This window comes from Elgaria multicarinata, chromosome 17, assembly GCF_023053635.1.
Source record: "Elgaria multicarinata webbii isolate HBS135686 ecotype San Diego chromosome 17, rElgMul1.1.pri, whole genome shotgun sequence".
NCBI lineage: Eukaryota > Metazoa > Chordata > Lepidosauria > Squamata > Anguidae > Elgaria > Elgaria multicarinata.
In genome coordinates, this window is record NC_086187.1 from 14796633 (window position 1) to 14823826 (window position 27194).

General features: G+C 43.9%; 1 protein-coding gene across 1 annotated transcript in view; it reads left to right on the forward strand.

The window, feature by feature from the left end:
* The window catches only part of NTN3 (netrin 3), a 92325-nt gene that overhangs the window by 23179 nt on the left and 41952 nt on the right, over positions 1-27194 (forward strand). Inside the window, exon 2 of the mRNA XM_063142987.1 lies at positions 86-274. Coding sequence (XP_062999057.1) covers positions 86-274 — 189 coding nt within the window. The remainder of the gene's footprint in view (positions 1-85; positions 275-27194) is intronic.

The following is a 27194-nucleotide window of genomic DNA, read 5'->3' on the forward strand; positions in this document are numbered from 1 at the left end:
GACGCCAGCCCCTACTGAATGGATGAGTGAGCGAGTGGACGCTTTTGCAACCTTCCTTTCACCAGTTCGTATTTCTTCCTTGCAGCCTGCAACTGTAACCTGCATGCCCGCCGCTGCCGTTTCAACATGGAGCTGTACAAACTCTCGGGGCGGAAGAGCGGAGGCGTCTGCCTCAACTGTCGGCACAATACCGCTGGGCGGCACTGCCATTACTGCAAGGAGGGCTTCTACCGGGACATGAGCAAATCCATCACTGACCGCAAGGCCTGCAAAGGTAAGGGACAATAACCTCTCGAAAGCCTTCTGATGAGCGCCCTCTTTAGGCAGTCAGTGACTGACCCTATTCAGATGACACGATAAGCCATGATTAGGCCCCTAACCCTTTTGCAGCAAATGGTTTGTGAGCATGTTTGGCCCATGGTTATGTAGCCACCAGGCTTAAGAATGGTTCACACGACACACTAAGTCATGGTTTACACTACACGCTAAGCCATAATGTTTAGCTCAAAATGCTTAACCACCATGGTTTACCATGTTGTCTGGACAGGGTCAATGTGAAACTTCCCAATCAGACTATTGCAATGTTCTCTCTTGTATTGCAGTGCAATGCAATTCAAAGGGTTAGTACTAGTGTACAAAGCCCTAAATGAGGAACCAGGAACGTGAAGGCTTTACCAAAGGTGATGATAGCTTGGCCACTTTACTCAGGTGCTGATAGCTTGGCCACTGTCATCACCTGAGCTTGCCCTGTTAGCTCCGAATCCAGGAACATTGCCAAACTCTGTACATGGACCTTCAGAGGGAAGGCATCTCCACCTAAGACCAGATCTATTCCTCTGTGTAGATTTGTCAGTTGCCAAAGCCGCCGTACCTTCATCTTCTCTGGATCAAATCTCAGCTGGTTTGCCCTTTTCCATCCCAAAACTTCTTCTAGACACTGTTGCAAGAGTTCTACAGCTTTCCTGGTACCATTCGATGGAAAGGAGAGATGAAGTTGAGTGTCATCTGCTTCATAGTTTAGGAGCACATATACTCAGGCAAAGTTGACAGTCATGTTCCTCACCTGAGGAACAGTGGGATCAAACTTGGGATGTCAGAGAAATTTGCAACAGAATCAATTGAGTTTGGAATTCTACAAATCCAACTGGCAGGTTCTGCAGTTGACCAGCTTTTTGTGAGTTGTACAACTTCCACTGACCTGAGGCCCATTTCTTTTTTACTTTCTGGATTTTATACAGATTTAGCCATTGAAAAATATGTTTAATTTTTTAAAAAAACAAAAAAAAAAACACTGGCCAAAAATGTGCATTTCTCTCATAGGCTAAAGTATGAAAACATACATTGGGAGAAGTATTTGCAGATTTGGAGGGGAGATTTGAGAATTTTTGCTAGTGGAAATATATGCAAATGCAAATTTGTGCAAAAAATGATTTTGCACAAATCTGGGACATTGGGGAAAAAAACCATTTCTGCCAATAAGCGGATGATAGAATGAAAGGCATCTGACAATCCACAAAATGCAAATGGAATGGGTATTACAAAATCTGTAAATCCCTAGATTCAACGATAATAAACGAACCATACCATAGCTAGCCTAATTGCTTGAAAAGAATTGGCTAAAGTCTCTAAGGAGTTTACTCATTTATTTATTTTTATTCATTTATTTATTAAAACATTTGTGACCCACCCTATATCGCTGGGATGTTTACTTATAAATTGAAAAGTGCTATAGAAATGAATCAGTATTATTATTGTTACGATGAGCGTGACGGAGGTCAAATTGCCTTGAGCACACACTTAAGGAGTGGTAATCCCAGTGTAAACAAGTAAATGTGTGAACAGAGCCAGACAATGTTTCGTACATATATTCTTGATTAATTAATTTCACAATTGACGTACGAGTTTATAACCAAAGGCAAAGAAGACATGATTTCTAGTTTGGCATGGTTCTCGGGCAAGAAACCATTGCTCTGTCAGCACTGAATAAATCGTGCCCACATCATGGTTTATTTTTACTAATCTGGAGTCTGGATTTAAATGAGAAGCAGGCTCCAGGGTTTACCTATAGTATAATTTCTCCCTGGGTTAATGTGTAGCCAATACAATTAACACACACACACCTTTATTCAGGCTTCCTATCACCCTTCAAAATATATTTCTTCATGGAATTCTTGCAGGAACAATTCTTCAAGGGTGGGTCCAAAAGTGTATTTTTAAAAACTTATTTATTTCTTACAATGAGCCCAAGCCAGCATCATAATCCTCCTCCTCTCTATTTGATCATTACAGCAACCTGGTGTGGTAGGTTAGGCTGAGAATCAGTGGCCCCGTTCAGACAACACGCTAAACCATGCTGCTTAACCACAAAATGGTTAATGGAATCCATTAACCTTAATTAATGCATTCCAGGGCCGCTGACTGGCTAAAAGTCACCCAGTGGACTTTATAGCCAAGTAGGGACTAAAACCCAGGTTCTCCCTAGTTAGGGTGATTATTTGACATATTTAATAGAGAGAGAAAACTTCAGAACTATACCATGTTAAGAGCTGTGCTCAATCAATCCAAAGGTCTATCTAGGCCAATGTATTGTTCACACATTGACCAACCAACTGCCCACAGGAAACACACAAGTAAGACATCAGGGCAACAGCATGCACCCGCCCATGTTCTCCAGCAACTGGTGTAAATAGGAATATTGCCTCTGATACTGGAGGTAGCACATAGCCATCAGGACAAATAGCCATTGATAGCCCTTCTCCTCCACCCTTTTTAAACCATCCAAGTTGGTGGCCATCGCTAGAGTCATGGAATAGTAGGCCATAGAGTCCAACCCCCTCCTCAATGCAGGAATCCACCTTAAAAGCATCTCTGACAGATGGTTGTCCAGCTGCCTCTTGAATGCCTCTAGTGTGGGAGAGCCCATGACCCCCCTATGTCATTGGTTCCATTGTACTGCTCTAACAGTCGGGAAGTTTTTCCTGATGTCCAGCCAATATCTGGCTTCCTATAACTTGAGCCCATTATTCCATGTTCTGCACTCTGGGATGATTGAAAAGAGTTCCTGCCCCTCCTCTGTGTGTGACAACCTTTCAAGTATTTGAAAAGTGCTCTCATGTCTCCCCCAGTCTTCTCTTCTCCAGGCTAAACATGCCCAGTTCTTTCAGTCTCTCCTCATAGGGCTTTGTTTCCAGACCCCTCGCCATCCTCGTTGCCCTCGTCTGAACATGCTCCAGCTTGTCTGCATCCTTCTTGAAGTGTGGTGCCCAGAACTGGACTAAATTTTGAGTTGGGAATGTCCTCGTTTAACTATGTGCTGTGTGAAGAAGTCCTTCTTTTAATCTGTCTTGAATCTCCCACCATTAATCTTCATGGAATGACCCTTGGGTTCTAATATTCTGGGGTCCAGTTCTATCCCCTTTCTTCACCCCATGCATAATTTTGTACACCTCTATCATGTTTCCCTTTACTGCACTTTTCCCAACTCTACAATAACCTCTTTTCTTTTCTTTTTAAAGATGTGATACCCAGAACTATAGATCTTAATTTTACATATATAAATACCTCAACTTTACCAATAGCTAAAAGTAGTTGAATTGAAATATTTGATGATGGAAGGGTGAAATCAGTAAATCACAGTAATGGTGCAATCCTATAGGTGTTTACTCAGAAGTAAGCCCCACTGTGTTCAATGGGGCTTCTTCCCTAGTCAGTAGTCAGGACTGCAGCTGCATATTACATCCAAACAAATTCAACACTTAACTTGGAAATTATTATTTTCATTGGAATACTTGCAAATATTTTTAAGACGTGACAACTCAACAGCCTACACTTCTCTGACATTATTTTCATTTTGAGAAGAAGAAGAAAAAAATGAAGGTGCTGAAAACAGTTAACATACTTATTTTAGTGTGGCTGGAGAGCTACATAAATATGTGTGCTTCCTATTGGTAACTTTCTGCAAAAAGTCCATTGCAACTTGGATTTTCGATTGGACTGGTACTGTATTTATATTCCAGTTGCCCAATTGGGCTCACATTGTGTGTTCATTCATTATGTTACTAATTAATATTATGAAACGATTCATCTCCAGAAATAGCTTTTTTTTTTCCCCTGCAGAAAAACATAGCAATAACTATTTTCTGGGAAAAATTAATTTTCCACCCAACGTCACTACTGTCAGGGCCAGGGGCAGCTGGATGGGGGAAAGAGGCTTGAGGAATGTATTCCTAGCTCAGGGACCTTATGTAGGTAGGAATCTCGAGTGTTTCACGCAGGCAGTTTCATTCTGTTCCTCAGCTAAAAACAGGCTCTTCGTAGTAAGGAGGACATTTGTCCTACTTTATGGGAGGCAGTCCTCCATTTGTAGGGCCTGGTCCAAGTCCGGTTTAAATATAATGAACCATAAGATAAATAAAATAAAACTTATTTTATGAGTTCCATAAAATAAAATTATGGAACTCACTACCACAAGATGTAGTGATGGCCACCAGTTTGGATGGCTTTAAAAGGGGGTTGGATAAATTCCTGGAGGAGAAGGAGGCTATCAATGGCTACTAACCCTGATGGTTATGTGCCTCCTCCAGTATCCGAGGCAGTAAGCCAGTGTGCACCAGTTGCTGGGGAACATGGATGGGAGGGTGCTGTTGCACCGTGTCCTGTTTGTGGGTCCCAGTCGACACCTGGTTGGCCCCTGTGTGAACAGAGTGCTGGACTAGATGGACCCTTGGTCTAATCCAGCATGGCGCTTCTTACGTTCTCATGCAAGATGGGAGGACTGTGGTGGAAACACGGAAGACCATTGTAGATCGAGGAGCTGGTGAGGCATCGCAATTGTTCTCTTCCATGCCGCAAATGCACATGAGAGCTGAGCAGTGAGGTCTGGTGGTTCTGGTGTGAGTGGGGCTCTGCCCTGGGTTTCAGCCAGCACCAGTCAGAACTCCAAAGGAACTATCCAAGGTGCTTAACTGAATTTGGGGTCCCTGGGTTCAGCACCCCAGAGTGGATTCAAAGCCTCACTGACTAGCTTACATCTATGCCTGGATTTCTCATCCAGGCCTCGTAGGCTGTGTTCTGCCTCTTTAGTTGCATGCTTTTTGCCTATCTTCTAGGTTCACCTATCTGCCAGGGAAACAGCGAGTGTTACCTTTAATCTAAGAAGCCCCAGGTTGGCTGTAGCTCACTACTGCCACCTAGCTTGGCTGCCTGCCAGTGACAGAGGCTAATTTGTCTCTTCCAATGGGAGTGGGGCAGAAAGAGCCCTCAAAGTGGGTACAGAAGTTTGAGGGAGGTTTGAGACTCAGAGCCTTCCCATGGGCTGAGTCAACAGGTGCCACAGGCCAAGCCATTCTAGCTGTTCATCACTGCTTTGATTTATTATTTATTTATTTATATCATTTCTATACTGCGCAGAAGCTGTCTGGGTGGTTCACAAAAATTTCAAACCATCAGGTACAATATAAAATTTGGAGGCTTAAAACTCCAATATAAAAGTACGACTAGAATAAAACTGAGCAGCAATGCAGAGATTTTAAAATACAGATTGAAAACAGCAGAGCTAGAAGTACTAGGATGCTAAACTGCTAAAATACTTGGAAAATAAAAAGGTCTTCACCTGGTGGCAGAAAGAGCACAGCATCAGTGCCAAGCAATCTCTCTAAGGGGCTCATTCTTTAGCCGGGGTGACATGGCAGAAAAGGCCCTCTTCCTGGTACCCACCTATCTCGCTTCCTTCAGCAGATTTGTTCATCTGATAAGAGTACAGGGTTCCTGGTGACTGAAGGAACGTATGTTTTATGCTTTGAATGCATTGTCTTTCTTGCTTTATTAGCACATCTTAGCTAAAATGTGCATAGCTCCTTTTGAGTTCTAACTGGTTCTGAATGAAACCCAGAGTGAATTCAACACCCCACTGGCATCCAAGTCACCAGTCTCTACTGGTGAAATTACCCTAATTGGTAATTAGAGCCAGTGTGGTGTAGTGGCTAAAGTGTTGGACTGGGAGTTGGGAGATCACGTTATAAAAGCGACAGCCATAAGGGGCTGTAATGTTGTGCAAGTGTCCCTTTTATGGCCACCATTTACCTTCCTGGAAAACCCGAAGCAAACATTTTCAAGCCTACGAGGACACCCACCCCACCCCACGGCGCTTGCTAGGCATTTGCTGAGCTGTCCAGAGGCTTGCAAGCAGATGCTAACAATGTTGAGGAAAAGGAGGGCTACTCTGCCAATGTGTGGGCGGTGGAACGAAAGACAATCTGCAAAACACACATGGAACGGATTAATCCAAATCTGTACTGATACGCACATAAGTTCAGGAAGTTCAGGTCAGGCCTGTTCATATCAGAATTTGCGAAGATCGAATTCAGCTTTCTCCAGCCTGAGGTGTTATGGACTTCAACTCCCATTAGCCCCAGCCAGTACGGTCAATGGTGGGAGGATTGTAATGGAAGACGTATGGAGGGCATTGTGTTGGGGAAGGCTGATCTAATTCTTCAAGCATCCCTAGGAAAAGAAGCAGCATTGGGCAGCTGCCCAAAATCCCCCTTGGGTGCAACTGTAAAATATACAGAAGCTCTAATGCTGAAAGGTGGATTATCCTCAGACTGTGTGAACTCAAGGATATAAACAGTTGAATCAGATCATGGGTCCATCTAGTACAGGATCGTCTCCCATTCTAACAGTCAGCAGCTTTCAGAGGTCCAAAAACAGAGATGTGTAACCTGAAGAGCAACAGATGCCAAGGATTAAGCCTGGGGCCTACTGCATACGGGCAATAGGTCCGACTACAGATGGTCTGTTCAAAGGTTCCTCCCTTGCCAAATTGTGATCCGAGTGCCATTTCCACATATCCCCAGAGAAGAGCACACAATAGACGCAGATTTGCATCAGCGGGACATATCACTTGAAGAGGTCGCCACTTCCATGTTGTTGAAACAGAGGAACTGCATCACCAAAAGAGGGCACAGATTTCACATGCTAATTTATATATGCAAATCAGTCTATGTGAATTTGTGTGCATAAAATGTGTGCATAATCAATATGCTAATTTATATATTCTTTCCTTGCTAATAAATATGCATATTTATTTCCTGCATAGATATGCATATGTCATATGCTAATTTACATATGCAAATCAGTCTGCATAAATATGCATATTTCATATGCTAATTTATATATTAATGGGTGTAACTTTAGAAATAATGGCTATAATTTAAATAGGAATTTAAATAATGTGAATTACTATAATTTAAAATAATAATAATGAGGAAGGAATCTCTCCATAGGAAGACCTTTCACAGGTGACCCATGTGCCTGCTCAGTCTGTTGTCCAGGTGCTAAATGTAGATGGGCAACTAGCTCTCCCTTCTTAGGATTCTTGGTCTTGAAACTGGACTTGGATAGCCTTTCAAATAGAGGATGTATTGTATAAAGTAGGGCACCTGGCCATCCTTGTGCTGTAATACTTAGCTTTTCAAACATTATTAGGGAGGATCTACGCTTCTGCTTTGTAATGGTTTGTAATGGTATTGACAACTGTTGTGGCCCATGACACGTTCCATATACTGTTTCCAAAGTGTTATATCCTGCTTGGTGTAGACCCGGCCCCAGTGTGGTATTGTTGGAGATAGGATATGGACCTAGATGGATAGCTGGTGTCTCCTAGTTAGGCTGTCCTTCTTAAAACTAAAACTGTTCCGGAGAAAATAGGGAGTTTGATGGGGTTTCTTAGGTTCGGTCTTCCAGATTTTGTTCTGCTTCTCACGACTGAGGACAACTTGGTTTGCAGTGAGTTGGGGCATTTTGCGGATTTTCTGGGAATTTTGCAAATTTCCCCCTGTAGGTTCTGCAATTTGCACAGATTTCTGAGCAACATGCAAATTACATCCGGATTTGCACAAATTTGGCCGTAATTTGTGCAAATTGTTCAGTGTGGAGGAAAATGCACACACACACACAAATTCCCAGAGTTCATGGAAAAGCCCGCAGCTTGGGTCGCAAATGCAAATCGAGCCGTACACACTGCAGAACTCAGTCGAGTCAAAAAAAGAACCCGTTTTCCCAGCGCGGGACGTTCCTAGGAGAGAAAGTTTCATAGTCAGAATCCAAAAATTGAAATCTGCTGAAATTTAATTTCAAAATGGCTGAAGTTTTTGACATTTGAATGCTGATCAAATAAACGTTTTTGCAGGGATTGGCCACAGTTTTGCTACAAGTGTACAGAGGAGAGGGGCCATGATGGCTGGCGCTCACATTTTCCATTTGCGTTTTCAATCCCAACGAGTCTATTTTTTAAAAAAAACAACACTCAAGTCTGAAGGCGGAATATAAATACTCCACGCACGAATGTGTACAAAATATCATACCAGCCTTAGGGCAAAGTGGGCTTTTTGGTGTGCTTTTAATTCATAGGCATTGACCATTGCTAGGACATTGCGGGACGAGGGTGAGTGGTGCTGCGTCTTTATTTTTGCAGTAATCCAATCTGTTTTTAGTTTATGAATGTTTTGCACCTGGAAGAAATTCTCTGGCAGATCATAACAATCTGCAGTTGGGCCACACGACAGGCCAGAGAGAGCCGCTCTTTGAAGAAGTGGCTTGTGCTGGGTGCAATGGAAACCCCTTCCCCCTGCCTGATTGCATTACCTAGAAAAATCCCGATCTGCCCAAAGGGATTAGATGGAACGTGGGTGATGCAGAAAAGAGAAACTTCACAGCTTTAACAAGCTCCTCATAAAGCTGAAAGCACCGGTGGCACGCAGAGTGTAGCGAGGGACTGTGCTTGGCCAAAGCGAGTGAGATTCCCACCCAGGTCATTAGGAAATGGAGAGCTAATCATTTTTAATCACCCAAGCAGCTGAGTTGGCACGGCCTCCCATTCATCTGTGCCTCGCTTCCCCACACCAGCCCATCTCCCTGCAGATGCAAAAGTTCATGCTCTTCTCTCTATGTGCTGTTGCTAGTGGTGGAGTGGTAAATTCTGAAGTGCAAGTGTTCCTCGTGATGTCTCCCATAGCCACACCCCCAAACAGAGTCCAAATATCCAGGCAACTGAGTTGATCAATGGAACCAGTTTTAGCAGAGTGGGTGGGATATCGGCTGCTGGGAAATCTTGCCTTTTTCAGGTTCGCCAGAGTTACATGGTGCACCCAACTTGGCTTGCATTTGCAAGCTGAGCTGTGGATTTATTCCTGAAATCAGGGAACTCTTTCCGCATTTCTTAAAAAATTATATTTATTTATTTATTTATTACACTTATATACTGCTCCCATAGTCAGGGCTCTCTGGGTGGTTTACAGAAATTCTAAAATTGAGATAAAAACACGTATACAAAATTTAAAATTCTAAAACACAGAACATGCACACATAAAGCATTAAAAACCGTTAAAAAACTAAACATGTGGGTGATTAAGATTGCGTTAATAGACATTTGTGCACATCCCAGCTGCAGGTTATGTAAATTGCTGCTGAAATCTGCAAATTATGGAAATGGTGGGGCGGGGATGTGGTAGCTCCTCCCACTCCTCAAAAATTTCCTCCTCGTGTGGTGCAGAGCGGTAAAGCAGCAGTTACTGCAGCCGAAACTCTCCCCACGGCTTGAGTTCGATCCCAGCAGAAGCTGGTTCTCAGGCAGCCGGCTCAGTAAAATGAGGACCCAGCTAGCTGGGGGAAAGGTAACTGCAACTGATGAGGCAATGGCAAACCACCCCACTACAAAGTCTGCCAAGAAAACGTCAGCAAAAGCAGGCGTCCCTCTGGGAGTCAGCAATGACTCAAGTGCTTTGCACGAGAGATTCCTTTCCTTTCCTTCCTGGGATAAAATTTAAGCATTATGAATTTTGTAAAATCCATTCAGTCTGTGTTTCGCAGTTTTTCAGTTGCCTTTTGGTCCATCATCCACTCGGATTTGTCCCAATTTCCTGAAAACACACAAATTTGCATTTGTGGTCCACTGTGGAATCCACGGGTCAAAGTCCTGTGATTCCATTGTGGGTTTCTCTGACATCCCTAGGTAAAATTCGATATAAAGGCTCTTGCCCTCCTCGCCCAACGCCTCTGCTTTCTGAGTCCCTTGGTGGTACCAACATAGCTGTTGTATTCACACGATAGATGTTCCTTTCCACTTGCTTTATCTTTGTGGGCTCAGCTCAGCGGGTGGCGACGAGGAGCTCTCTTTTCTACCAGCTTCAGGCACCGGTTGTTGTGCGATCCTGCCTTTTGCACCGGTCCCCCTCCCTTCAGTCCACACGGTTTCCTGGAGCGCAGCTGGGAGTGAGAAATCGGCCCTAAATACTGCAACCCAGCACAAAAGTGGCAGGGCAGGAGGTGAACTTGTCAGCTTGCGGTTTCTCGAAAAAGCCCTGAGTCATTTCCTCTGTGGGGCTGGGAAGAGATTTTCTGGAACCACTGTTGCTGCTGTGAAATTTCCCCTTACTCTTTCCCCTTCCTATACTTACACACACACACACACACACACACACACACACACACACACCCCTACACCCCTTTCAGATCCTGAGCAGATTTCAGACCGTGTCCTGTCTTTCCCTTGTACACCTGGTTTCCCGATGTGGCTCAACAGCTCAATGATGGAGGATGTTGTTTCAGTGACACCTCCAGGTTTGGAGGGCCCTTGGGCAAAGCATCCTCAATGACCCCCTTCCCTCAGGAGGCCCTCTTCTCCCCCAGCCACCCGGAGTCACCAGCTGCTATTGCTCTTCCCCCTCATTGCTACCACCACCACCATTGCTTGACAGGCAGAGAGCCAGTGTAGAAGTAGCCCATGGTATCTTCTGCTTCTCACCACCACCATTGTGTGGGCCAGAGGCAGATGAACAAGCAAGTTGCTATGGTGAAGAGCAGGAGCAACACTAGGGGGCTCTTTTCAGTGGGCCCCTACTGGGATGTAGGCCCTCGGCACGTGCCCGACTATTCCCACCCATGACGCCAGCCATGCCTCTGTGCTTGTATTTCATAATAAATATAGCAATGTTCTCAGCACAGGAGGAATGCTCTTTGCCACTTTTTTTTGTAAACCAAGGGAATGGTGTCTTTTGGCTGACATACCTTCTATGTTAGATCCAGCTAAGTGATCTCAGTTGCAGCGGTGAAGAACAGGAGCAAGTCCAAGGGACTCATGCCATTGGCCCCCCTTGGGTATGGGCCCCTGGCAGATGCCCAATCATGCCTGCCTTTGACATCAGCTCTTCATGCTTTGCATGCAAATAGTTTCAGGTTCAATCTCCAGTTTAAAGGATTTCAGGTATCAGGGTCAAGAAAAAGTCTGCTTGAGACACTGGAGGGAGAGAAAGAGAAAAGCTGCCATCAGAGTAGACTGCTAACCTGTCTGCTAGCCCATATGGGCCATAGCCTAGTGTAGCCATCACTAGATGCTTTAGACTACAAAACCCACCAGCTTGTCCTCTACATCTGGAGGGCACCAGGTTGTCCTAAACATCTGGAAAGCTCTTTCCCTCACCCAAGCCTACTTGAGGTTCTGGAGAAAGGCAACCAATGGTCGGTAGACAATACTGGGCAAGATGGACCAATGTTTTGATTGTGTCATTCTGAAAATGTAGAAGAATGCCATTTCTGTTTTCAAATCCTGCAAACATGTCCCCTTCACAATTTCCCCCCTGAGAAATGTTTGCAAATTCCTGACTTTGTGATAGCTTTGGGGGAAATGTGTGGGGTTTTTTTTTTTAAAAAAGCATACTTTGAAAGATGCATTTCCTCCCAAATACATATTTTTGCACTTTAGTCAATGGGGGGAGGGAGTGTGCACTTTTGCAAATATGCCCGGAAGTGCAGTTTTCACCTCTGAATAAGCCAAGAAATGGCTTGAGATTAAAAATGGAAGTGAGCCGAAAGGAACTTCAAAGTGGTTTTGGGGGGAAATTTAGGGAAGCTTGGAAATCACTGGGCCCCTCCCTCCATCCCTATGTAGCCCAGATCTTTCCATTGGTCCTGGGTGCCTGTCTTTCTTTCCTCTCCTCCTTGGGTGCCTGGCTTGAACTAACAGAGTTCCCTCCCTTAGAGTTCACTGCACTTGTGTTTTTGAGTGGGGCTGTAGCTCAATCATACAGCACCTGCTTTGCATGAGAAGGTCCCAGGTTCAACCCCCGGCATCTCCAGGTGGGGGGCTAGGAAGGAATTCTGCCTGAAACCTTGGAGAGCTGCTGCCAGTCAGTGTTGACAATACTAGGCTAGGTGGACCTGTGGTCTGACTTGGTATAAAGCGGCTTCTCGTGTTCTTATGTTTCACGTCATCCCCCCTTTTTGTGGCCATGAAACATGCTCAGTTTGGACTGTTTAAGGATAGTTCCCTCCATCCTGATTCTTTTCTAAAGTTATTTTGTACTTTTGCAAACCTTCGGGTTCCCCGAAGTCTACTGAGATTTCCTTCTTTTGCATGGATGCTGTTGTTTTGGCTACGTAAGGATCGGCGTTTGGAGAATTGAGTTTGGTCTTTGTATATATGATACCTATATCAACATAGTGGTGGTGGCGGTGGTGGTGAGTTTGTGCACTCCATTTTCCTAGTTCCTTGCGGCAGCTGTTTCTCATAATTTTCTACAAGCCAATGGCATAATTGATAACACTGGATCACGGGCCGCTTCTGCGATAGTCAATTTCACTCCTACAGGAATGTTCAACACAGTCTTCCCCAAGCTGGTGAATGGTGTATCTTCATTTACAGTGGTACTTACCTAAAAGTAAGTGTTTTGTGGCTGCCAATGGGGTAAAATACACCATTTGTGGCTGTAATTTTCCCGCGATAGGCTAACGGTGGCCACGGGCGGTTGCATCTTCTTGAAAGTGGGAGAGCCGCCCCACAGAAACCCTTGCAGACCGGAGGTGAATGCAGCCAGTCCGCTGCAGACTCTGGAGGACAGATTCTTTGAAATCCAGCCTTATTTGAGTCTGCAGAAGATTCTCCAGGATCCCTATGCGTAAGTGGCCACTCTACATGGAATCCTACAGGGCCGGAGGTCTACACATGTAGACTTCCCCTGCTTGGACATCTGCCCACTGAGTCACGGGAAGCTATGTGAAGTCAGGGGTGGGGTCAACATCACAGGCTGCCCTGTCCCTTCCAATGCATTAACCCCCTTTATGTGCCTAATACACAAAGGGGCTTAAGTTGGAGGCTACATCGTCCCACCTTGCGGACAGCCCATTCCACAAGTCAGCCATGCGCTCTGTGAACACGTCCTTCCTTTTGTGTGGCCCGAGATCTCCCACCTTCAATGGATCACCCTAACACCATGAGTAAAACTTGATCTCTAGACGCCTCACCCTCCTGACTCCACCGATTATCCAGACTGGATGTCGGTTAGCTGGATATTTCCTGACCTGAGTTCTCGGCAGTGTTCTGAGCCTTTTATTTACCTTTCTTTCCCCCCCCCACCACCACCACATCTTCCTTGGCATCAGCATAGCCCGGCACTGTGGAAACAGAAGCTCTTGTTACTTAGCTTATGTTCTTTGCTCCGGATTTAGGCGTCTTCCTTGAAGATATCCTACTTATCCCATGCCACACACGCACACACAAGCTGCTGATTGTGGGGAGGTGGAGGTGTCGCTAATTCACCCAGGAAGACTTTAGTCTGTCTGTCTGCAGGAACAGTCAAAGCGAGGATGAAGAAGGAGGAGGAGGCTGGGTATGTTCCCACCCACCCACCCACTTCCCCCAGACCAACTCTGGCAGCCTTTCAGTCTTCCTTTTCTCTTTTCCTTTATTTTTATTTTTTTGCAAGGAGTACCAAGAGAGACGCTTCCCCTCCCTTCCCCGATTGAAATATATTCTGGCTTCAGCTCTCTAATCTGCAGAGCTGAACAGCAGCTTGAAGTCTGTTGAGGCAAGCCCTGCTTTGAGATCGTCCCGGCACATAATTGCAGAGCATTAGGAAGTTACAAAGGGTCTCCATTAAGAGGTGATGTGGCTGTGATGGATGGCTAAACCACAAACCTTAATGCCCCGGGGCGGGGCGGTAGCGGAGGTTCAGTTCATGTGCAGTTCCTTTACTAGGGCGAAACAGGTGATCCTGCAAAGCCAGGCAAATGTCTGCCGTCTGCCTAAAGGGCCAATGAAGTGCATTTCACCCTCTCTTCACTCAGCCCGGTGGAGCTCCAAGATGGTTCCCCATGAGCTCCTGGGTGCCGCTCACTCTTTCAGAGTGAATGGAAGTTTCAGGAGTTTGGAAGCGAAGAAGTGGCTGGAGTCTGTAAAACACAGCTTGAAGGTGCCGCTGTTTGTCTGAGAGCACAGCAGGATAGATTGTTCCAAGAAGAATTGAGAGACACAGAGGTGCCTCCCTGGAGGATCCTGCCTTAAAGACTGAAGGATTGAGCAGGTCCTTCAAACCTGGCCACAGAAAAAAGACTCAAGGCTGATGATGGGGGTGGGGAGTAATCTTATCACTAGGCAACAGACATCCTCCCATCCTACGGGTTGAACATCTACCAGGATGCCTGCCAGCCATGTAGGAACTGCTGAATCTTTGCACAGCTGCCTCATGTGGTGAACCACTGAACTGCATGTGTCAGCCTTCCCAGTGAAGTACCTACAGGTTCTCAACTGACCCCACCCACCTAGGATGGTCTTTGGATCCTTCTTGACAGGAAGGAGAATAAAGAGCTTTCTGGACCAACTGAACGTTACTCAAGCAACATGGTCTTCCTGAGCTTTGGTATGTTCCTGTATTCTAGGAATGGATGGATTCTGGGTTCACCCAGTTTCTCATTTTTCCAATCTTGAGTTCATTTCATCTTGAGCTGTGCAAATTTCTCCAGTCTTCAGTTTAGTTCATCCTGAATTTTGAGATTTGTTTTTTTTTTCAAAAGCCATAAGCATTTTAGAGCACATTTCTCCAGATGCATGCATTTTTCTATGCATTTTATCTAATATATGCATTTTTTGATTGGGGAACTCCATTGCAAAATTTGGAAGAGCACAAATTTCAAGGGATAACTAAGTTTTGGTTTGCACAGAGGCTTGAAAGTGTGAAATTAGGTAAATTCGCTGCACCAGCTGAAATTCACCCCCTATGGCACAACCATTAACGGTAGAGGAGACCTGTCCTCCTTTTCCTCTGGTCATAATACTTTGAAAAGATGTATCACTTAAGTCAACTTCAGCATTTGAGAGACACTGTGGCATAGCGGTTAGAGTGTTGGACTAGCACAGGGGAGACCCAGGTTCAAATCCCCACTTGTCCATGAAGTTTTTACTGATTCAGTCACTTTCTCTCAAAGGCTTGCTGTGAGGATAAAATTAGAGAGGAGAGAACCCAATACATCACCTGGATATCCTTGGAGGATGGACAGGATATTCAATAAATAAGCAAATGAATAAAGTTAGACGATGGATGGTTTTGAATTTGCATAAATGTCAACTTATCCCTTTTTGTCTTTGTTTTTAAAATTATTATATTGGTATTACATGGTTGCGTGTGTGCGTGTCTCCCTCCTCTGCCTTGGGTGAATCTGGTCCAGAAAGGCAGCTTGTAAATATAAAAATAAATAAACCAAGTATGCAGACTATGCAAAGAAATTGGGGCGGGGAGACTGGATTTGCATAGGCAGGAAGGCACTGGGTCTTGTGGTTTGCTTTGTTTTTAGCGCCATTCGTGGATATATTTTTTCAAATTGCGGCTCTAATGCATTTTCTGTGCCAGAGCCAGGAACCCAATCTACTCCGAAGATAGTTCCAGACTGTGCTTGCTCTATAATCATACAACCGAAACATCGACAGCGTCCCACTGGATGCTGATGTGACATCCCAAGGATGTCTGGGAGGAAAAGCCTGCATTAGAGCTGACAGGCTAATTCCTCCAGTGATCCCACTGCCAACGGATCAAGTCTAAAGTGAACCTGATAATATGGAAAACCTGGGCATATGGAAAACACAGGACAAACGCTCAGACGGGGTTAATTGAATGGTTGTAACTGCAAAAGCCGACTCAAGGCACGTCTCGATATTAATCCCCATAATTTAAGCGAAGCCATAAAATGTGCACAGTATCCCCTGAAAGCTGGCGAGGCAGCAGCAGCAGCTAAGCCCTTAGAAGCAAAAAAAAAAAAAATACCCTCCTCTTGAGGTGCAAGGCAGGCTCTTTGGCAAATGGGATGCAATGATTTAAGCTCTGCACTGGCAACTGGCAGCCTTGTCCAAGTTGCTGCTGCTCTGGCAAAGGAAGGCATGTCCGGAGGAGGAGGAGGAGGAGGAGGAGGAGGAGGAGGAGGAGGAGGAGGAAATTTGTTTTTTTAGAATCACGCGCGAACGGAAATGCGGTTCTCCATCGAAATGCACACAGCCCCACATTTTGCAATGGAGTTCTCTAATCAAAAACTTGGGAGAAAGGGGCATCTGTTCAGGAATGGCGCACACACAAAAATCCAGACAATTTTTTAAAGATAAACATAGAAATGAAACCAGAATTGTTTTTGCTTGGACTCAGGGATGATCAAGAAAAAAGATTGTTATTTCATCATATGGTGACAGCGTCAAGACTATTATATGCGCAATATTGGGGGGGGGAATACAAGTACCAACGATGGAAGAATGGCTCCTCAAGGTGATGGAATTGGCGGAGATGGCAAAATTAATGGCACTAGTACATGAAAGAACAATAGCCTCATATGTATTGGACTGGAAACCTTTTATCGAGTATATATGAGAACAGGAAAAGGATGATTTATTTGTTTGTGGTTTTTATATATAGCTTGTACTCTGCCTTTGATATATATACACTAGCTTGTTGTTATGAAATTCGTACCTGGCAATCTAGAAACAACGGATGTTTGCCGTCTGACATGAAGATCACTTTAAATGAAATATAGCCTTATGTATTGTGTTTATTTTAGTAGATGTATGCGTGGTGCAGTAGTTTGTATAGTTTGTAGTGGTTTTTTTTTTTACCTTATGTGTCTGTTTTTTGTGGAAAATAAATAAAAGTATTACCATATTTCTTCAATTTTAAGATACACTTTTTTCCACATATAAACATCACATGGTAAGTCTTTTGCGAAAAAGTTGTGTAATTGTGTAATTGTCAAAAATCCGTACAAAAGTTCGTACCTTGGGAGAGATGTGCAGACAAAGGTGTGCACATTTCTATGTGAAGATAAAAAGAAAAGCATTCTCAAGGTTTGGGATGAACCAAAGTAAACTTTGGGGAAATACTTGAAAGCTCAGTGCAAACTGAATTTAAGATGGGGGTGGGGAGAAACGGAGAGAAACCAAAATCGACAGATTTGTCTTGACTCAGTCAAAAGATCGAAAAGGTGCCACTGCAAGCCCCATGAGCAACAATGATGGGCCTCTACTTCTCCTGCATCTTCTCCACAGATGCAGGTGGAGGACCAGTTCAGTTTACTCTTCACTGGTCATGATCTCTTACAAATCACCTGAAAATAGGAAATGCATCACCAAAAGAGAGGACGAAAGAGGACATAGATTGGCATGAAACGTGCACATGCTGATTTCTACATAGAGATCTAAATTTTGAAGGAGTGACTATAATGTAAATAGAAATACAGTACATCTCACCATAGTGGGGAAGACTGTGAGAAGGTGACCTGTGTGCCTTGCTCAGTGCTGTCCAGATGGTCACTATTGATGGGCGACTTCAACGCCACTTCACTTCATCCTTATGGTTCTTTGACTTTAACCTGGACTTGGACTAGGCAGCTCTTCAAATAGATTACACTTTCAAATAGAAGACTGTCCTCTCACAGTCCTTCAAACAGAGGACTAGCCTCTTTAAAGTAGGGTGCATGGTCACTCTAGTTCAGTTATGGAATTACCTCCCATAAGATGTGATGGCATGGACTTGGAGGATAAGGCTATTAATGGCTACTACTCATGACGGTTATATTCTACCTCCAGGATCAGAGGCATAGACCAGCTGCACAAGAGTGAAACAGGGCTATTTCATTCTAGGCATGGTCTGAAGCCACATGAGGAAGCTGTCTTGCTGTAGCTAAGCAGGACTGGGTCTGGTCAGTGATTTGAAGAGAGACCTCGGGAACCACATGCAGCCACCTTCAGTTCCACAATGGAAGAAAGGTGGGATAGAAATACAACGAATGAATGAATGAATGAAATATTCTTCATCCGGTTGGTCATTATGAGAAACAGGACATTGGTCAGAACCAGCCGGCCTCTTCTCAAATCCAAACTTTGGCTCAGAGTGAGCAATGGAGACATTCGTGCATCCACAAGTTTAATGGTACCTTACCTGCTTTACTACTTCCCTGCCTTACCGGCAAAGCACCAAACAGAGAGTGTATGAAGATGTTGTCCTATTGACATGGCTTTGTACATGGATGTGGGTTTGGAAAAATATCTATAACAACAAAAGTCTTCCAGAGAATTTTCCACTACTCGGTTTTTCCATGGGAAATTTTCCATTTCAAAAAATGCAGCATCATAAAACTAATTAGGAACATAATGAATGGATACTAGTCCAATATCAGTCAAATTGAGTAGTAGCTACTTTTTAAGGTAACCATCTCTAGGAGGGGTGTGTGTGTGTGTGTGTGTGAGAGAGAGAGAGAGAGAGAGATGTTTTCATTTCATTGCAAAATATGCATGCTTCTGAGTTGTCATGTCTTAAAAGTTATTTACAAGCATTCCAATAAAAATAATTTCCAAGTAAAGCTTTGAATTCGTTTGAACATAACATTTACACCACATTAAATGCACTTTATTGAGCTTTTATTCCTGAGGAAATATTTCAGTTTAACCACTTTGGGCTATTGGGGGGAAAGTGTTTTGAGATATTTATGCAGTGTGTAAACTTAACATGGTGTCCTTTTTTCCTTTAAAAAAAAAGAGTTTTGTTTACTAAGGATGTCAAACATGTGACATCAGGTCCCAATCAATGCAAGGAACTGGGAAATGGTCCAATGCAAAATTTTCCAGAGAACCCACATCACTGCTTTATATAGGGTAGTTTGACTCATGACGACATTTTAGCTCATAGCCAGTGCTGGCGTCATCACCCTGAACAATGGGCAGGGTGTTGAGTACAGACGTAGGAATTTTGGAAAATCCATTCCATCTGCATTCCACAGATTGTCAAGGGCTTTGATTCTGTCGTCCACTCATTGATGGAATGGGGTTCTTTCCCCCCAATTTCCTGAATTTGTTCAAATGTGTGTTTGCGCAAATTTGTACTTGCAGAAATGTGCAAATCCGCACCCCAAAATTGACATTTTCATGCTTTAGCCTACGAGGGAAAGACCACATTGCGCTATTGTGAAGGCAAGAGTACTGATGCACACACATTGCTATGCCAGAGCAATGTCTTAAAATAACTTGTGGCACCAGTTAAATTTCATGAGTGAGGGGAGGGGGCTTCAAATTTCAGAAGGCTTTGGCAAGTTGCAAATCCCCCTCCCTGATTTCTGCTACTGGATGAGGTGAGTGCACTTCTCTGGCAGTAATGGTTAGATGTGGGAAGCATTTGGCATTTTCATTCCCAACAGTGCTCCAAACTGATGCTGCATCTGGTAGGGAGCCCAAGAGGGTCATAGAGTCTGGCACACTCCCCACCCACCCACTCGGCCTCCCAGACTCCAGTTGGGCAAGCATGGTATCCCCACTGGACTGTCAAGCCACCATTTTGCATAAAAAGGTGGCTCATTTTCTTCATTTATGCATGATTACAGGCATAAACTTACCATTTTTATGCAAAATGGTGGCCCACTGAGGGATCTGGTAGCCATGTGCTGCTTGCCAGGTGCTCACAGACCACCCGGAAGCTTGCCACATGCAGTGAGCAGGGGCACACAGTCAAGAGAGGTCCAGGGAGCACCATGCGAGATGACTGAGGTGAGTCCATCCATCCCTAATATCAGGTGCTCTGGTGCATTATAGGAAATTTGAAAGGATTGCTGCCCCCCCCCAAAAAAAGAAAAAGCCTGTGACTGGGTGAACAAACAGGTGAGAATGCCAACAGAAGGGTCAACAGCTGGGATGTTGGAAAAATCCACAAGAGGATCTAATAAGTTCTGATTTCTGTGATTCCAACCCATGGATTCCACTATGGACCAGCTTTTCCCTAGTTGCATGGATTCCGTAGATTTGCAGATCATTTTTAAAAAAAACTTTACACAAATTTAGTCATAGAAAAATATCATAATAATGTGGCATTCACTCTCACACACACTCACATACACACACTGATGTTACATGTATTTAATTTATGTTTTACATTTCTGTACCTCTTCCCCTCCGTTGATCAGACATAGAACAGTACATTGACATGCTTGGAAGTAGCTAATTGGTACAGCATCATGAAGAGGTTTTGGTTCCGGGCTTCAGGCAAGCGATGCCCTTCTATTCAACAAAGCAGCATTTCATGACTAACTTATGTCCCATTGATTTCACTCAATTTCCTGAAAGTATGACTAATTCTGGATCCACCCTTATTAAACTGATAATCTCCAGATTTAAATCTCTTTATTTTCAAAACAAAACCAACTTGAACAAGCACAATACAAGAATCAGGGAAAAAAACATATACAAAGTTTAAAAAAACACATAAAACATATAATCGACTTCCGATTTTCTCCACCGCCCAAATATATAACCCTATTTTTTCTTAATCTACCATTACAGAAATCCCAAATCCCTTCTATATTTTATTTTCAATTTTTCTTCTCAATCGTATCCACAGATGAAGAATTCAATTTTTTTTTTTGTTCTTGTGAGAAGTCTATAAACGGTTTCCATTCCGTTAAAAACATAGATGTTGACTTTTCTCTAATTATTAACGTAAGTTTTGCCATCTCTGCCAGTTCCACCATCTTCAACAGCCAGTCTTCCATTGTGGGTACAGTTAAACTGGTAATCTAAAGGAACAGCTTACAGCCACCATGCAGCTTATACCTAGGCAATTTACAAAATGAAATAGGCACTAAAATTCGATTACACCCCCTCCCTCAGAACTTTCTAAGTATCCATCTATTAGAGAATGGATAAAGAAAATAAGGAAAATTGCAGAAATGATATAACCGATATTTTTTTAAAAAAAAAATAACCAAATATGACAAGGTAAAAAAAGGAAAGGCACACTCAAATTAGTATCAAATTAGTTTCCCTTTAGTCACTTTTATGTAAACAGCAATATAATTTAGATCTAGATTAAGTTAGATGTTTCAGAAATGACGTTTAAGATCATGCAATATATATTTCTCATGTTTCCATCCGTTGTTTATACTAGTTTATAGTTTAACGTTCAGATTGCTGATCTTTGTTTATTCTCTGCATTTTTGTATAGTACTTTCGAATAAAAACAATGAAGAAACCTAACACTGAAATGTTTTTGAACAATTAAAACTATCAGATAATACAGATAAGTTCAGCATTAAACAGGGGTGGGTGGAAGGCAACTTGGCAAACCACCAGTAATAAACCCAGTCTAAAATGTCAACTAACCTAAAGAGCTTTGGAAATAATGGGTTGGAACTAGATTTATAGTAGACCCATTGAAAACAATGGGAAGTAAGTTAATTCATTAATTTCAGTGGTCTGTTCTAAGTATGATGAAGTCTGGATCCTACAAGAATACCACTAAGAAGAGCAGCCGTAATGATAATTTTAAAAAGTCTTAACTAAGGTTACTGAAGGACAAGACACAATGGGATGGTGTGCCTTTTTCAGTAGGGAGTCCCAAAAGTTGGGTGTCACCACTAAGAAAGCCCTGCTCCTTGTAATCGATGGCCTAATTTCAGAAGGACGAGTCATTTGGTGCAGGATCTCATATGTGGACCTCAACACATTGGTGGTGGGCTGAAAAGAGAGAAGATACTCCCCTCTGCGGTATAATGGTTTCGCAACTGAAAGACAGCACTGGAGTTTGGAACTCCATCATCTGTCTTGCTCAGGATGCCATTGATACACACAACAACAATGCCAGCCAGTAATCATGCATACCGCCTGGAGACTTCCTGCAAGGGCCTTTAGAACAATATGGATTCTGTAGAGCAGCCAGGCTGCTGTCTATGCTTCTGCCATTCATGATCTATCACTACTGTATTAACCTTGTTGGTGTCATCATGTAGAACAAGTCCAAGGAGATGTGTATTTGCAAGCCCACTTTGACTTCCCAATGTGTTCAGTGACCACTTCTGCGTAGCCTCACCAAGGGAAAAGACCTAAGAAAACACACAGTTGCATGTGCTGATTTACATGTATACGTGCACATTAGAAATAATTGCAGTCATTGAGATGGAAATACACAACTTCTCACCATAGAGGAGAAGACGGGGACCAGGCAATTTGTATGCCTGCTGCTCAGCCTGATACCCAGGTGCTAATGACATCTTCACCTTTAATCCAGGCTTGGAGCGGTTTAAAAACAAAGGACACCTTCATATAGAGCAGGGGTGTTGAACCTCTTTTGGCCCAAGGGCCAAATTCAATTTCAGAGAAGCCCTTGGGGGCCACATTCCAGTGTCAGACAGGGCCAGAGGCAAAAGGGGCAGCATCAAATGCAAAAAAGGGCAAGCCAAGATACCCCAAAGTACCAGCATATTTTAGCTTAAGGCTCTTACTGCCAGTAACTAAATTTTGGGGAGGGGAGATACAAAAAGAGAGGAAACCACCCAATGAATGCTGATCAGTGAAAGGGTTTTGCGGGTAAGGGTGTGGTCATCTGGCAAACCCCATTAAACCAGGTTGGACCTCCAGGTGGGCCACATTTGACCTGCAAGCCTCAGGTTCAACACCCCTGACTTAGAGGACTGTCCTCTGCAAAGTAGGCCACCCTGCCTCTATTTCTGTGAGGAAGAGACCATCCCGGCTCGCTAAGGGGAGTGTTCGGCACAGCCTCCTTGGCATCAAAGCATGTTGTGACTGAAGGACGGCTCAACATCATCCGAGGACTCCGCCACCCGCTGCCATGTGTTAGCACAGCTGAGCCCCCCAGATACCCTCATCAGAAACACGTCCGTTTCCAATCCTGGCCAAGATCTGATAAAGCCCATGGCATCTGTTCCCCATTAGGCGCCGTGCGCTCACTTCTTGCCGTGTCAGAGCGAGAGAGCCCGTTGCGCTGGGACATGGTGCTCTGGCAAGATCCCATCTGGTGAAAATTAGGGAAACGATAACATCTCTTTCGGGGGGGATGTGTGCATGTGTGTGTTTTTGTTTGGCTTTGGAATCATGTTTGACTGTTACGCTGATGGAAACCATGATATTTCTCTTCGTTCCTCTCCCCGCCCATATTTTAAACAGGCCCCAGTCCAAGACCGGTTGATGGGACACTCATCACGCTTAACGTCTTCTCTCCTTCCTTTCATCTACTAGATGCCATTGCCTGCAGTATTCAGGGTGGTGAATCTGTTAGCTGTTTTATTAACTCCAATGTGGGGGTGGCCATGTGTCCTCTTTTGCAGAGGACAGTCCTATATTTTGAAAACATTCTCTAGATGAAAGGCTCTTCAGCCCAAGCCCAGTTTAAAGACCAAGAGCCATCAGAAGAAACAGCCGGGCTTTCAAAGTTGGCCATCATCCGTTCCTGTACAGCAGACTTGAGCGAGGCACACAGCACACCAGGTCACACTATGGTGAGATGAGGTGTCTTTCTATGAGTGCTGGGCCAAATCCTGCACCCTATTTTCAGGAACTTCCTCCCTGCCTTTGAAAAAGACATTGTTTTTTCTGCCTCTTTCTCAGGCAGAGGGGGAAATTCGGTGAAATTTTCTCCTTGGGGAGGGGGACGGCATTTCCACATATCTTTTAAAAGTGTATCTGGTTGTTGAGTGGCCTTCTTCCTATTTTTTAGTTGTTGTTTTTTAAAAACAAAAACAAAAACACCACCCTCTCTTCCCACAACATTTGGAGGAGCCCAGCAGTTCTTCGTGAATGCCTATTGAAGACCATGTGACCCCTCCTTCTCCAATAACCATTCAGGAAAAACTCCTGGGCTCCTGAAAATGACGGGGGGGGGTTAAAAAGAAGAAGAAGAAGACCCCTCAACAACTGACTACGTTTAGCCTGGAGAAGAGAAGATTAAGGGGAGACATGATAGCACTCTTCAAGGGCCAGGATCTCTTCTCGATCCTCCCAGAGTGCAGGACATGGAATAACGGGCTCAAGTTACAGGAGGCCAGATTCTGGCTGGACATCAGGAAAAACTTCCTGACTGTTAGAGCAGTACAACAATGGAACCAGTTACCTAGGGAGGTTGTGGTCTCTCCCACACTAGAGGCATTCAAGAGGCAGCTGGGCAACTATCTGTCATGTATGGTTTAGGGTGGATTCCTGCATTGAGCAGGGGGTTGGACTCGATGGCCTTATAGGTCCGTTCCAACTCTACTATTCTATGATTCTACGAAAAAGGTATATGGAAACCTTGTCCCCCTCCACAAGAAGAAAATTCTTCAAAATCTCACCACTCCCAGCCTGTTTCACCTATGTTTTCAAAAAAAAAAAAAACCCCAACTTCTCATGAAATGCTGAAAATGGAATGGTTGGAATTTTCAGCACAACACTTATTTCTATTCAAATTACAATAATTTCTAAATTGGCATTGATACATCTAAATTAGCATTTTCGTCCTTACTTTTGGTGATGCCTTTTCTCTCCCCTCTCCTCTTTCCCCTCCATCCTGGTGACCCCCACAGAGTAGTGGGGCAGGAGGACGGTGAGACTGAAGCCCCTCAGGTTGTTGTCCTGCCCTCTGCTGCCTGCTGCCTTGCAGAAATGGCTCCCTTATGTGCACCAGTTCTGCAACTTTGCATTTGAGAAAAAACACGTCACCCTTTTAATTCAAACTGTGCAAAAAGGGTGACTTACTGGAGGCTGTGAACAGCTGCCAGGCAGCTCGGCAAGTACCAGAGAGAGCCAGGCCCCACTGTGTCCATCCACCCCTAGCCATGTGTTCCACTTTGCAGAGGACAGTCCTCTATATAGCTCCTACTGCTTTAACTGTTGTGATGAAGAGGGAATTTCACCAGGTTCTCCATATATACAAATGACACCTGCTGAAATTCCCTTTTCTATGCAACTGTTAAAGATACAGGAGCCCTGTCCTCCTTTCATAGGGTCACCCTACTATTTGAAAACCTGTTTCAAAAAGAAATCTGTCCTCTGCAAATAGAAGACTGTCCTGTTTTAATGCAGTTCCAGTCCAAGTCCAGATTAAAGACCCAGAACCATGATGATCCAGGGCAATGCAGGGCCCCAAATGTTGCCCATCAACAGTTAGCACCTGAATGGCAAACAGACCAGGTACAAAGGTCACCCGGTCACAGTATTCCTTAGAGTGGCCACTTCTGAATTGCTGAGAAGGAGGAAATTCTTCATCGAAAAAGAGGACAGCAATTTGCAGGAAATGTACACATGTTAATTATTGATTCATATTTACCAATAATTATGATAATTTACATCGGAACACAGTACATCTCACCATAGCGTGGAAGACAGTGACCAGGTGCTAATGACTGATGAGCAACAGTCCTTACAGTTCTTTTTCTTTGAACCAGAACTGAACAGCACAGTTCTTCAAGTAGAGGATGTCTTCAAACAGAAGATGCTTCACTAGAGAACTGTAAAAGGGGACATGTGGTCACCCTAGGTTCCCCCCCCCCTATCATAAGGTATATGGTATTCCTATTTATATTCAAGCAAGTCTTTCTCAATGTGCAGCAGTACATATAAATCCCTCCATTTTAGTGATGCCAAAGTGGCCACCCTACCCAACAGGATGGTCCTCTTGTGCCTCCAGTTTTGTTTAATAGCACCTGGGCGTTGCGCACCACAGATCTATTGAGAGAGCTAGAGCAGAAATATTCATCCTAACCGCAACGTAATAAATGCCGTCCTTGAACGGCATTTATACCTCGTATTCATATGCAGTTATATAATTGATGTTAATGGTGTTCTAACACGCAGGTCCTCCCAGCGGGAGGGAGTCAGGCCCCCAGAGTCCTTTGGGCCAAGGGCCATCAAGTATGTCTAATCGACCCTGGAGGAACCGCCCTCACTCTGACAATAAAAATGAACCAAGCATTGTAAATAAATTTAGCCCCTTTTTTGCCCTGACATTAACCAGACGTTCTTTACTACACATTTTTTCCAAAGTTAAAAACTTCCCCAATGGAAACCACCCTTCATCATTCTTTTTTCCTTATTATTTATTTATTCCTTCCCCCTTTCCTCTCTCCCTCCCTCTCACTCTCAAGGTTGCAATCTGTTACCTTTAATGAGGCTTAAACCACTTTCCCTTCGACTCTGGCCTGTCTCTTGCTCACGAGCGGCCCGGAGCTGAAGGTTGCATGGAAACCTACCATTTTCTACACAAGCCAGGCGACCATACTCCAACACACACCTCCAGCAATGAATTAGCCCTGGGCTGGATGGAGGAACATTGCTCATTCCTGGATGTCCAGAGTTTAAAGCTAGAAGACAGCTGTGTGTGTCAGTCCAAATGCTCAGATCTCTGGGAGCTTAACCCAAGACGCTCATGGCTGGAAACAGAAACTTCATGCAAAGATTTCTAAAAAGTGTTTTTTTAATATAAGAAAAGAAAAGAAAAAGCATAGTGGTTGTCTGGACACGTCCTCTTGGAATATAGCCATTCATGATTTGTACGTGTCAACAAAGAAAAGTCTATGGAATCCTACATTAGGAAACCTCGGTGTCTGTCTGCGGCCAGAAAGTCACAGACTACAAGTATGTGGTGGAGAAAATCTGGAGATGCATCTGGGGACGACTAGATGTAGTCATACTAAGAGTAAATCCATTGAAATCAGCTTGGCTGAAGTTAGTCATAGCTTTCTTAAGTCCCACTGATTTCAATGGGTCTACTCTAAGGATGACTACATTTGGCTCTAGTCTATGCTATTTGGACCCTTTCTGTGTCTTCTCATTTGGCTGCTTGTTCGGGAATCCTTTGGGATTGGCTTTGGGTGAGGTCTCTTTTTTTGTTTTTGTTTTGAGAATTTGGATGATTTTTCTCAGAACGGGAAAAGTTGAGAAATATACATAGCTGGTGGTCAATAAGTACATTTGGGCAGGGACTGGTTGCCAATAACAAAGGCTGCAAACTGCTTAACTATTGAAGGGTCTGTCGGGGGACCATGGGGATTCGAAACTTGCTTTTGGCCTCAAAGATAATCATCTCAGGTTTACAACTACAAATTTTGAATGCTAATCTGGATCTACATTAGCTCATCCA